The 13,610-nt window shown below is 39.6% G+C and overlaps 1 protein-coding gene and 1 long non-coding RNA gene across 9 annotated transcripts in view; one reads left to right on the plus strand and one right to left on the minus strand.

The window, feature by feature from the left end:
• BCAR3 (BCAR3 adaptor protein, NSP family member) overlaps positions 1-13,610 on the minus strand; it is an 88,103-nt gene that overhangs the window by 44,267 nt on the left and 30,226 nt on the right. For 3 of the 8 annotated variants that reach the window (XM_035333893.1, XM_035333891.1, XM_035333889.1), the window contains exon 2: positions 4,809-5,136. In XM_035333893.1, the coding sequence (XP_035189784.1) occupies positions 4,809-5,128 (320 nt within the window). In that variant the 5' untranslated portion in view covers positions 5,129-5,136. Of the gene's footprint in view, positions 1-4,808; positions 5,137-9,100; positions 9,207-9,714; positions 9,767-10,669; positions 10,799-11,102; positions 11,243-11,538; positions 11,789-13,610 lie in introns of those variants that run through there. The other 5 variants (XM_035333890.1, XM_035333892.1, XM_035333894.1 and 2 more) reach the window with 5 other exon arrangements.
• LOC118171103 overlaps positions 5,018-13,610 on the plus strand; it is a 47,045-nt gene continuing 38,452 nt past the window's right edge. Inside the window, exons 1-2 of the long non-coding RNA XR_004753038.1 lie at positions 5,018-5,133; positions 7,723-7,728. This is a non-coding gene — a long non-coding RNA (uncharacterized LOC118171103). The remainder of the gene's footprint in view (positions 5,134-7,722; positions 7,729-13,610) is intronic.

Consider the following 13,610-nt stretch of genomic DNA (forward strand, 5'->3'; position numbering starts at 1 on the left):
TAGTTGCCTTTTTTCTATGTAATTTATACCTGAAAAGAGATCTGAAAAGAAAATCATCATATTTATCTGCAGGACTGGTGGTTCTTAACAGCAGGTACCAACGTACTGTTGTTATGTCCTTGCAGTAATCATGGAAAGCAGAACTTTATTCACAGCATAAGACGAGCGGAAAGAGAAAGAAAAATAAACGGTTCCATGTGGACAGGAGGTAAGATGAGGGATGGTGAAACAAAGTACTGTTAGAATAAGCAACACAGTACTTGGTACATACTTGGCAGCAGAAGAATCTGTCCACACAACAGATTGAGGGGCTGAAAGGGGAAGGCAGATGAGCCATACCAGAAATGAGCCCCAAAAGTTAAAGGGCTGAGAAGATCTGATTCTGAATATAAGCAGAGAACATTAGTTATTCTCTGCTCATACAACAGAGCATCGGTTCTACCACAAATGTCTATCAGCTTTAGTGGATGGCTGAGCTCCATCTCTGTGAAAGCATAGCTGAGATTTACAGGTGTACATGTGAACGGTCAGATCAAGAAAAACAACGGGAAACTTCTAGACAAAAAGCATGAAGCTTTGGCAACTTCTAATGAACCCTTCCTTTTGAAAAAGCATTTGTTTACACATGGGAGAAGTCAAAAACATATTCAGCGGCTCTAAATTTACCATGCTTGTCTTACTCCTGTGAAAAAACACAACCACAGTCTGTTACAGGAAAATAAAACTCATACTAAGAGGAAATGTCAAGCATTACACCAAAACCAATTATTTTTACTTCAAAAATTATATGCTTTATAAAAAGTTCCCCTCCCCACCTTAAACAACAATTCAAAGGGAACCAAAGATCCATTAATGGCTTTATAACTCAATACCAACACCTTGCTAACTTCCAAATGTACTGCTCTCCAAGGACAGTTATGCAGAGGACAGTGAATCTCTTTAGCTTTCTGTTGACAAAGTTGTCCTACTGATGTCAGTGGTACTAGTCAGTTTAAAATTGAACTTTTTTTTTCCTGGACAGTTATTTAAGATGCTATCACATATTTGAGAGAAGTATATAAGTTTCACCCAGCTCAATGTGCAGAGCCTTGAAGATCAGAAATATTAAAGAGTACAGAACATCCTAAATGACCAGATAAACTAATCTTGTCTGAAATAACTCTCAGCTGCAGCCAACAGAAAGTCCAATGCTAGATGATAGCACTTTATCTGAAATTACGGGGGAAAAGAGCTGACACAGGAAAAACAACAAAGTCTGCTGATCAGTACTCAAATTAAAATAGACTGAAGTCTGGCTAAATATAAAGCTGGATACACCTACCGTACTTTCAGAACCACAAAGTGTATTCTTAGTGCTTGTACGTAGATTCTTTGGGCTGGTCTATAAACACATCTTAGTTTACAGGTTGTTTGTGACATTTTCATCTTTTGCAACAGGGTTCAAGGAGCAGTGGAAGGTGTTAGAGATCGCTTGCCCATTTTCTCAGTGAAAGAATGAAGCTGACCCCAACCTACCCTCTACCTGTCCTACACCCAGCAGATTAAAAAAAATGTATTTTTTAAATCTACCAACAGATATGCATTTGAAGATTTTCTCCTTTAAATAAAGACATTATAAAACAAGCTCAAGCTAATTAAACATGGGTGAGCTATGGATCAGGTGTCAAAGGGAAATTCCAGTTGTGCTTTATTTAGGATTAATTGTCAATATCAGATTAAAAAAATATTACAAGCAGCTTTACAAGCTAAAACAAGAGTTCTCTCATAAAACAGAATAGCTTTCAAGAGCTCAGTTAGTTCTAATTTTGGCCACTGAATTATTTCCAAGAGACTCGAAAGAATCACATACAGGCTTTCTCAAGAAAGCTTTTTTCCTCTTAATAAATTAGCACAGTTGTGCGTTCCCAAACCAAATAGAGAACACAATCTTCCTTTATTGAAAGCCGACAAAAATACTATTTCCAAGTTTTCAGAAGTGACCATCGTGTTTTTGCATCTTCATCTCTTGTGTGGTTTGTTTTTTTCCTGAAACATTTGCATGAAGCAGCTACTGAAACATTAGAAGAATGCTTTTGTACACCAGAACTATATTTTTCTATGTTAATCCATAAGAAATTAAAAATTCCACAAAGATGTACTTTTCTGGTTGTAAAAATATAAAAACCCAACAGAATATAATCCTATAAATAAGCAACTATACATGTATTCCATCTTAGCTACAGAGCAATGTAATTTGTTAGTTAGGAGAGAAGTTTCTGGAAATCAAGAGTTCCATCAGGTAATCATAGAATTGATTATCTTCTTTCCCCATTCTCCTTGCTTTGTCCTATTTTTTGTCCCACAAAATATGTATTTATATAAATAAATATATTCATTTCAAAGACTATATTACTCATTCTGAATTATTGGAAATGTTACCATAATTATGCTTTTAAAATTAGATGTTATCAAGCTTAAAGCTCTGGACATGCCTGAGTCAAAGTTCAGTATAACCAGATCCACATGCACATGAACACTGCAGTCCTAATGACTGTTAGTTCTGGTGTGCTGATGCCAAATACAGCACCAGAGTTGAACAACGCATCACGAAGAAGTTTGACTAAAATGTGTTCACACATTTTTAAAGCAATGAAAGACTGACTTACTCCTAATGAGAATATCCTTGTAACATTACACGTATGTCCCTATAATAATCAAACTATTACAGGGCTATTTCCATAAAACACAGATAAGGTAATGTGGACTGCCCTATACTGTCAGTTTCAACTAATTTCAATTTGAGTGTAAGCATTAGAATATATACCTTAGCATATGCAACAGAACTCTTACCACAGGAAAATCAGACTTGCTCTCTGTGTTTTCTTTTGAAATATACTAGCAAATGGTACAGTCACCCAAAGGAGACTCAAGAGTTGACATATTTGCTGTCAAGTTGGCAGTACCTCCTGCTCCAATATAACTGGGCTGTCAGGTTATGGAGCAGACTGTATAAAGATCTGTTGTTAGAATTAAAGCGAAAGGCAGCAGTTGTTAACTGTGTGTGTTTTAGCAAAGCCACTGGAAAATCAAACACAGAAACAATACTTGCTGTTATGACTCAAAATATGCAAATTCTATGAATAGGCTAGACTGACAACATCCTTTTAATTTCTTATCACATCAAAAGCATTGTTTTCATTCTGATTAGGCAGAACTTCTCAAGCATCCTGTTCTTACTCTTACAGCTTGTGCAGAGGTGTTCTTCAGAGGACAAAGAAAGTTACCAGTTACAAGTATTCTATATTTAATACATAAGTTCTGATCTCCGAAGAGAAAAAACACCTCTTGCAAGTCATGTTTAGTAACTGCTCCTGGGAAGGAAGGCGTAAGAAAACTTCTAGGTATACCACCATATTCTTTTAATAGTAGCAACCATGGCTGCTTGGGTTCTCTAAAAGTATGAGAATCAAAGTAGTAAATTATGTTAAGAAGTCAGTTTGTGTAAGCAGGTATGTCTCAGAGGTCACTGGCAGATGAATACTGAACATGTTGAGGTTCTTTTTTCTTTTACAAGTAAAAGGGATATAGAGAAGAAAAAAATATTTTAAAGTGAGGAGAAAGTTTGACCTCGTATGCCACAAGCAAAAAGTGTACAAACAAAACCCACTGTACGCACACAGCCCCATATAATTAGAACTGTCCTTCCCTCATGATGTTTGAGAACATATCTTGTAAATGAAAGAAGCAAACCGTGCATGCTTTTTCAGAAGTTGTTATTCAGTTACCTCTTCCTCAACCTTTATCTCTGTCACCCAAGCAACTTGACACTCACTCACCTTTGTGCCTTTAATAGATCCACTGTATTGCCCTGAATTTTTCTTATGTTAGCTGAAAAAAAATGTCCCATTTTATAGACCTAAATATCAGAACAAATAAGGCTATTCACAAAATTATTTTTGTGGCAATGAATATTGGTGGTGATAACAAATTCCCAAAACAAAAGCTAGCTATGAAAGCAGAATTCTTTCTCAAGTCATGGATATAACCATAAACTTCTGTTAGTAGTCCTTACAGGACTACTACAGGAATACTTTGATGAGCATACTTTGGGTTCTACAGTCTTCCAACAGCTCACACATAGCTCTAGGTAGGGGGCAGCTAGAGTACCATTTTCTCCTTTCCTCCACACTTCATCCCTGTAAGCACTGAATCCAAATCCAAAACAAGTTTGACCAGTTTGATTTTCTGGTTAAAACTGCTCTGTTAGAACAATGCAAAGGACCATTTCAAAGCAACTCAGTGATTTCTGATTCTTTTTTTAAAAAATTTCCTCCATGGGAACAGTATAGCAATGCTATACCTTTTAAAGGTTCAGAGGCAAGACCTAGTCCTTGAAAATTATGGTTGAAAAGCCCCACAGATGTCTAAGAAAAACTAAATATCCACATCACTAATTCCCACAGACACAGTGGCAAAGAAGGTAATTTTAAACAGGCATTCACATTTAACAGCCCATACTGACTGATCTTACTGGAAAAGGGAAATGATTTTGAAGCCTGAGATATTAAGTCAAAAAATAAATTCTCAGAATTCCTGAAATCTATGCATCAGATTCCCACACAGCCCCAAATATTGCATGTTTCACATTGTTTTTTGTGTTTGTCTCCTCCCATCAAGAGCTAAACTGAGTACAAGAGAAGACATCAACTTCCATCAGCACACGAAGTTATAATAAACATCTGCACCGCTAACTAGACATTTAGAGGCTTAGAGAAATATCTAATAATTCCTATGCAACAAGCAAACGTGAATCAAGGTTTTACAAGTACCTGGCATGGAGTTTGTTGCTCTTTCCATTTGGTAGAGGATACTCTTCTATGACATCCTGTATAAAAGGTGGTTGCTGCCGGTGTGTTCTGGTGTATGGTAACATTCCCATGTGGCTGAATATATCACAGGATCTAGCGGGAACTGTCCCCTTCTTCTTCCTGGGGAGAGTGCCATGGATAGAGATGTCTTGAAAGGAGTCTGAGTGATGCTCAGCTAGTGAAGGTTTGGTGGTCAAAAGGTCCATGGAAGAAGCTAATGATAACTGATGATTCACTGGGACATTTCTGGGAAGACTTGCAAATTTCCCTGCAGCTATCATTCTTGGTTCTGGAAAACAAAACAAAACAAAATCATAGCACATCAATCAAAGCCCCATTTTAATGGAAATTAAATACCATAATTAACAAAAGCATTTAAAACTGAACTTCAGTTTTGCTTTAAGGCAGTCAGCTACTTCAAGAGGTAGCCTGTATTATAATCAAGTCATGTTTGCTCCCAGCTGCGTGTGTCAAGCATGTGCACGTTAACTTTTACATACATGAGAAGTCACAATAAAAAACAACTGATCTGACCACATATGCAACACCAGACCCTGAACTATTCTCCGTTTTTCTGTATGAGGTTCCTCCTTTTTTGCTTATTCACATCCTCTGAGGAGTCAGACATCAACTTAGAATCATAAACAAAAAGCAAAATTTTAAGAGCATTTGGGCAAAAATAAAAGGGCACTCTACAGCTTGGTTTGGACACTTCTAAATCCAGTGGCTGGCACGCTGTGAGGGAAATACTTCCTGAAAAGTCTTGCTCAAGTAATAAATTTAGCAGAGAACTGGTCACATATTTACAACAAGCTGAAAACTAAAGGGCTCTACCCAAGAGATAAGGGCAGGAACGGATTACTGGAATTCTCTTCTGCAGCATGCACACACTGCTGGCTCAGATCATTGCTGACAATAGGGATTTGCATAGATGTCAGTCTCTTGTTCCATCAGTTGTAAGCTGCAGTACAGTACAGGTTTTTCTGTTATCATGAGCAAAAAACTGTGTGAGACAAACACTTCAGGCACATTAACAGATCCCTGTACTCGTTCTCAAAAAAAAAAAAAAAAAGCTCACTTCACTTCATAGTGTTACATGACAGAGGACAAGCTGCCTTATCCTATCCAGGTATGTTAGGCTGCAAAAGCCATTCTACGGAATGCATGTCATAAAGTCAACCAATCCCACGTTATTTGAGCCAGGTACTAGTCAACCTATGGTTGACAGGTGTCTCCTATGAAAACTGGAAAAAGTGCAAGAGCAGCACAGACTGATATGAAATCAGAAGGCAGGCAAGCTTTTTGGAGATAGAAGTTAGAAAAAATCTGTTCTGACTTTAGTCTAGTCTCATGTCAGGAAAAAAAAAAGAGTAGTACCTCAAAGGTCCAACAGCCTGGAAGTCAGCTTCTTAAAGCTACACAAGAATTCCTCTGGTTTGGAGAAATGTACAGGTGTTACAACAAAAACAGAGCTGGCTCTATACTCTCCTGGTCCCTTCTCCAGCCTCAGCATCACAAGGACTACAAAAGTGTCACTGCAGTGAAACTACTGGTATTTCTGCTCAGAGACGATCATAACAGGCTTAGTTTTACAGTAACACTAAAGCTGATGTCAAATTTATGAAAGAATTCTGCTATCTTCTGTCAGCTGCACTGAAGAGAGATTCACAGGCAGGGTAAAGTTTCCAGACCTCCACCACAAACCCATTCTCATTTCTCCCTTGTTGAAGGCCGTAAAATAAATATTTGCTCATGATAAGAAACACTTAGATTATGATTTTTTTCATCTTCAAATCTGCCAAGACTCTCAACATAGCTGCTATATACTTTAGTAGGAAAGCCTCTGGAAATAGCATCTCTGGTCAGAGACAGAATCTGTTTGACCTTGGTCATGTTTCTTGTTGAAAAGAGTAGAAAAGAGCTGAGAAGTTAAAAAGAAGTCAGATTGTTAGTTGTGTAGATCCAAATACAATTCAAAACCCTAGAGAAACCAAACCACACACTCACCAAAAATAATCATAATAAGATCATCTTGATCTTAAGATCATCTTGACCTTAATTATCATATGGTCCCTTGATGTGAAACACTAAGTCACCTCTCCATTTATCAAGTGCCTTAAAGACACAGTTTCTGCTGGTTAGTATTAAAATATCACAATTACTTTCAAAACAAAACCAAAAAGTGTTGTAAAGCCAGGCTTGTATTACAATTCTATTGCGTCTCTTATTAAGCAAAACAACTGGTCCAGATGGGAAGCTCTAAAATGCAAACGTTTACCACAAGGCTACAATTTCCTAGCTAGAGCAAACTGACAGAGTTTATTTCCAGTAAATTAATTTGTAAATTAATTTATTATTAGAGAGGAATAATAAAATTGATCTTAATCAATATGGGGGGGGGGGGGGAGGAGGAGGAGAGGGAATAAGCTCCTTATAATTCACACAATCATTTGAAAACTCAACCTTTTTGTGTTTAATGTAGTAAGGAAGCAATCACCATTTATAAATGGTCTAAGAAATGGAGGCTAGCTTGCTCCTATGGCACAAATGTATTATTATTCTCCTATTTTGGGGCTGCTAAGATTCTGTATTTAATAATAATATTTTCTTATTGGTTTACAAAAAAACACCTCCAAACTCTGAATTCTGACTATTTAAGTGATTGTTTTATCCAGTCAGTGGGATTTTCCTTGGTCTTTCTGCAAGATCATCACCATGCTGAAATGAAACACGATAGTTCATGTAGACAGAAAGCAAAACCAGGCAGGTATAACAATAGCCACTTCAGTTTAATAGCTGATACCAGCTGAGTCCATGATAGGCTTACAATGACAGTACACTCTCAATCACCACGTTTGAGGATCCACAAAGAAAGGTAAGTGTCCCTTCTCCTAATTCAATCACAGGATAATTATATCAATCTAATAGGATTCTAATCTGATCTCAGAATTTTTCACCAAATGAATGATGATCTCCTGAAGTACATTATTTTCCTTTTAACCTCCCCTCCTAACAAGCCCTTCTTAAAGAAAAACGAACCTTAAAGAAAACCAAACCAGACACCCTCAGTTACGCCCTAATCATTGTACCATGTAACTCACTCCCTCAATAACATCCTCCAATTCACATATTCAACACCCAATCCTCAAATTCACATCTGAGTTTTGTTTTGAGGAATTGAGTTAGAGTTCCAAACCTAAGAAACTCAAGACATTCAAGAACTTGCAATACAGTTAGCCACAATTACAGAAGCTTTGACAAAATTTCAAGCAACCCTCCCCTCAAAAAAACAAAAACAGGTCTGCTAACTTATACACAAATCTATCTGCTTGCTTATCTGCTCCTATACTAAGTATTCTTCACAAATGTAAACTAAGAATTACAACAATTAGCTTGGTAACAAAAGTCTTGCCAAACTGCCCATACATTTTTCTTGTATTCAATGTAAACACTGCAAGGAGGAAGCCGCCTCAGCTGAGGACTCTGGAATATCTCAAATACTTAAAAACATATGATTCACAGAATGTTTGACTTTGCTAGAGATAAAACCCCTGGCGGTTTTAATCCTAAGAGACAGTGAACTTTAAATATCTGTCATCAAGGAGTCAACAATGGAAATGCTAGAAATTATAGCGGAAGGAGAGACCAAAAGTAACTTAAATGTCCACATTGCTATTTGTCAAAATGCAGTATTTAACAGAACTGAGCACGTCAGGAGCCATACACGTTTCCTCTAACTAGATACAAACAAGACTGATCCATGCCACTATGCCGTTACAAATGCTGTATGATTTTGTATTTTTATAGAGAATGCAATTTCTCTTTCTTCAGTCTGTAATTAGGGAAAGTATAAGGCAGAAGTATAATTGGCAGAAGTCAGATTCTGCATTCAGAGAACTGGAGGGCATGAACTGTTTCCAGATAATTTGTGGTATGTCCTGTCTTTTTGTTATGAATGGGAATGAGGGAACACAAACTAAGTCATCTTTAAAATCAACATGGCCTTTAGGAAACCATATGAGATCAGACACAGAATAAAATACCTATCTGGCAGGCAAGACCAAACACGAACCAAGCTCTAATCCAATGGGGTATGCATCTCCTCACATCATTGCTCAAAACCAAAGAGAACCATATAAACAATGAAACAAAAAAACTTCCTTTGCTCAAAAATAATATACAGAAATCCATCTGCTTATGTCCTTTTAGCTTTGGGATGCAAACACAAACTTTCCGGCTCAGTCTTAGCACACTTGCCGATGCAGTTTGCAGTCCGAAGCATTCTGAAGCTCCATTCAACCTGACACAGGTACAAGAACAAGTGGCCCTCGCAGCCCACAACATAGCACAACTGGTGCCAACGACTGCTACTTCATTGTTTCAGCACACTGGAGGAGGGTAAAGGAACGAAAAGGAATCTCCACTTTGGCCTCAGAGATTCGTGAACAGCATAACAAACAGACCAATTACATGGTCATGCTAATGGAAGTCTCATAAAAGGGAACTGAAAAGCAATTTCCGAGCTCTGAATCAGACTCTTAAGCTATCTCAAAACTCTGAATTATAACTACATCAGTTTTGGACATTAAAAGATTCACACTTCTCTCAAAGCCTTACTGATCTAACAAGGACAATCCCCTGGACTTCAGACTCACTGAAGTCTATACCTGGTGCTTATATCACCCGTGGCACAACGCTTTATTATATCACCCATGGCACAATACTCGACTCAGTTTTACCACTGTTTTATCATTATATATATTATGAAGCTAAGAGGGTTGAAAATGGTTTAATACATCCAGTCAAAAACTGCCTTATGTTCTCTAGTCTTCATGGATGTAGTCAACTTTATGAAAACCATACTTACTTTTGACACAGTACGTTTCCTTACAAGTTTCCTCCATCCTCCCTCCCTCCAAAACAGTAACAGGAAATTATGAGGAGGGGATATAAAATTCTTGCTGTTGAGCTACTTGGTGCATTTACATGTGCTAAGGATATCCATGTGGGAACTAAAGAAAGCAATCAACTTCAGTGGTAAAGAAAGCCAACTTCAGGGAAAAAAACAATAACAACAACAAGATCAATTTCCTCAGATTTATTTTTTGTGTAGTAATAGAAAAACTTAGGGAAAAACAAAAAGCATGACTGAAAAGCCACAAAGGTTAACGTATTAGGGGAAGAAATGAAGTCAAAACTAAAGCTGCTATAAACTGAAGGCAGATTATGCGTTGACTATTTCCCAAGAAGCAACGTAGAGTCTTTTTCATTTGTATAATACGAGAGAGATTATTTCTGCTCCTAAAATGGCTACAACCTGTATTTTATGTTTTTTATTTTGTTTGTATTTTAAACAGGATAAACTTCTGCAGTAGCTGCTATAGCAAACAGGTCGCAGGACTTTGTGAAGAATATTAAGGTTCGAGAACCTACAGTCTGTTACGATAAGGAGAAATAGATTGAGAAAGCATACACAATAGTTCAAAGGCTTTAAGCTACTATCAGAAAACAAATGAGTCTGTCAAACATCAAAAACTCCACACAGGATTACAAACAGGTCAGTACTTCCAAAGGCTCCTGAGTCACCAAGCTCTTCTTGCTCTCCTTCTCTTTCCTTGTACACATGCATACACACATCATTTCCCCCATACATCCTTGCACTGTAATCTGACAATGTATTTTAAAGCTGCTTTATAACTAGTACCCTCATGCAGCAGAAAGCATGCAGAACATGAAAATGTGATCACTGAAGAGCTCTCAAGAATAAACAAGTACAGACCTCCTCATTTGGCCTATACTATAAAATTATCTCAGAAACTTACATGCCCAACCAGTCAGCCCAGTAATCCTGAAGCCTTAACTTGCAATAACCATGCTATCCCCATTTTGCTGGCAGAAGCAGACTTTACCAAGGCTACTGTCAAATCTAAGTGTTTTTCAGCTAAAGCTTCAAAATACAAGCTTTTGTTCTTCCTCTCATATAGGAAATAATTTATTACTTTGATTGCTGCTCTGTTGCCACGATGTTAGTAACAAAAAGAAGAAAATACAATTCTAACTGCAAACGAAATATTTCAATTTTTTTTTCAGCAGCAAATACGCGCTTTATTATTCTGAACTAACCACAAACTTATCTAAATTGCAAATTTGGACAGAAAAAAGAGCCTTTATATAAGCGCCTGAGAGAAAAAAAAAAAAAAAAAAAAAGGTAAAAAAAAAGAAGAGTATTTCCTTTCTCTGCCCTCAGCGAAGCACCTCGGTATCTCAAGCGCACCCTTTCTGCAGCTGGGTTCCCGGCAGGTTCCCGCGGACCCCGCTGTAAGGCGGCCCGCGCCAGGGGCGGAGGCCCGGCCCTCCCGAGGCCCGCCGCCTCACGGCCGCCGGGGCCGGGGCTGGGGCTGCTCGCCGGGACCCGCGGCTGTGGCTGAGCGCCAGCTTTCCGTCCCCCGCCCCGAGCAACGCGCCGTCCCGCAGTCACCGGTCCCACCGCCGCGGCTCCCTTGGGCACAGCCGAGCTTCTGTGCCGGTGCCGGGCGCTCAGGGCGACCCCACAGCCAGCGAGCCGGGACGTGCCGGAGAGCCGCCCCGCCGCGGCGGCAGCTGGCGACAACCGCCCCAAAGAGGACTCCGCCGCAGCCTTCGCCGAGCGCCCCACCGCGGACCTGGCTCCGCGCCTCCCCACGGGACTCACCTCAGGCACCGCGCCCGGCTGCCGGGCGCCCCTCACCTGCTGCCGCGGGCCGGGCCGCCTGGGGCTGCGGCTGGGGCCGAGGCCAGGGCCGGGGCGCTGCGAGCGGCTCGGGCAGCGGCGGCGTCGGTTGCCGGTCCCGGCCACACCCTCCGAGGCCCCGCCGCGCCAGGCGCTGACATGCGGTCACCTCCCGGGGCCGTTTCATGTGTTTAACAACTTGGCTGCCGTAATTTCTGCCACTAAACCAAGGCTGCAAAGCGAAAAGCAATAGTTTCCCAAATGCACCCCGCTGACGGACAATTCAGAGTGCATTGCTCACTTTCCATGCACAAGTTACTGACTTTAGCGGACTTCCCCTCATCCCATCATGTCACATGAAGTTATCTGTACAAGAGGCTGGTGGTATAAAACATACTTTCTAACACAAACACTCAAATATCCGCAGAGGATCAGGTACTAGTAACAGACTGGTCGTAGACAGCAAGCACACCGCCCTCTCCTTTCACACAACCACAAATGCCAAGTTCTCTTTATGCCCTGAGGAACAGCACAGCCTGATGACGTTGGATCCACAAGTGCCCAACCCACTCCCCTCTACCTTTTCAGTATCACTTTTAAGACGTATTCAAGTCACCCATCTCCTTTCCCCAGGTAATCCCATTTATTGCTTATTTCAGTCCAGACACGGCCTGTGCATGGGTACACGTACACACCAACATCTTCCTTGTGACAGATTGCTCCTATCAGTCCAAGCCAAGAATGTTTAGCCATCATGTATGTTGCAGAATTAAGTATTGGGAGAGGAAATTTATTGGAAAAGTCTGAGAAATCAAGAAAACTCAAGTAAGATGGTTAGTTTAATACTTTTTTTTTAAAAAAAAAAAAAAAAAAAAGAGAAGAAATGTAGAGAGAACTCAAATATGTTGTAGAGGAAGAAGAGACTGGAGAAAAATAGAGGTATGGAAAAATAAATTTGTCTAACATTCTAAAGTAAAGGAAGCTCACAGTGGCATTTCTGACTGGTGCTTCCCTCCCCATAGCAACTCCACTTTGGTTCCATAAGGAAGGTGTGAGCAGTAGGAAAACATTATTATCATTGGTATTGCCACACCCCTTTTACAGTAACTACTTCAAAAACAGTTAAGTTTAGGTAAAAAAGGAAAAGATGGCAGTTTCCCGAAGGATTCATTCCCTTGTGGTAGGACCTAACTCACCACTGGTGGCATGCTGATGGACACAGACAGCTACACCTTCGTACCTAGTTCCTTCCAAATTACATAACATGATAACATTATACTGACACTGAACAAAACCTTGAAGTTACAATCTAAATTCAAATTGTTCTCACACAAAATGAGGTCTAAACCCACTTAATCTTTTTTCAACAAAGGTTTTCCCAAATGCAATGACATTTAAGATACTGATGAACTAGGAAAGCTGGCAAATCTGGGATAGCTGATGGCAAGCTGTGATGGTAGCTTTTGTCATTGCCAGTTGTGCAAAATCAGGTAAGTACTGAGGATAGGAAAATCAATATAAACCATAAACATTTCAGCCACAGTGGCAGATTCCAGAATGTCATGCCATGAGGAACAATCTATGGGGATTTCCCATATGATATTTCAGGCACAATCTTTCTTCAAAATACAGCTATGGGAGGGAGGGGAAGAGCAGGGAGAGGGTGAAAGGAACCTAAACCACCAGAATGTGATCCTGTCCTGGACAACAAAATGTCTCATTATGTCATGTGCAAGAAAAACATAATTATAGTGAGAACACAGAAAGAAGAGTTGAGACACTTGGATTACACTTTTTCTTCTAATGTTCTGATGAATCCACTTACCTCCTGTAAGCTTTTTCAAACACGCATCACAGTGGTAAATATATTTGCAGGAAAGACCATATAGGACTTTTTCAGTTATCATAAAATCATAAAGGTCAGAAAAGCCCTCCAAGATCATCTGGTCCAACCGTCCCCCTACCACCAATATTACCCATTAAACCATGTCTCTGAGTGCCACAAGATCACTGAGTGAAACACACTACATAAGTGCACACTAGTATTTTCCTCA

The sequence above is a fragment of the Oxyura jamaicensis genome, chromosome 8 (genome assembly GCF_011077185.1).
Source record: "Oxyura jamaicensis isolate SHBP4307 breed ruddy duck chromosome 8, BPBGC_Ojam_1.0, whole genome shotgun sequence".
NCBI classification, from domain to species: domain Eukaryota; kingdom Metazoa; phylum Chordata; class Aves; order Anseriformes; family Anatidae; genus Oxyura; species Oxyura jamaicensis.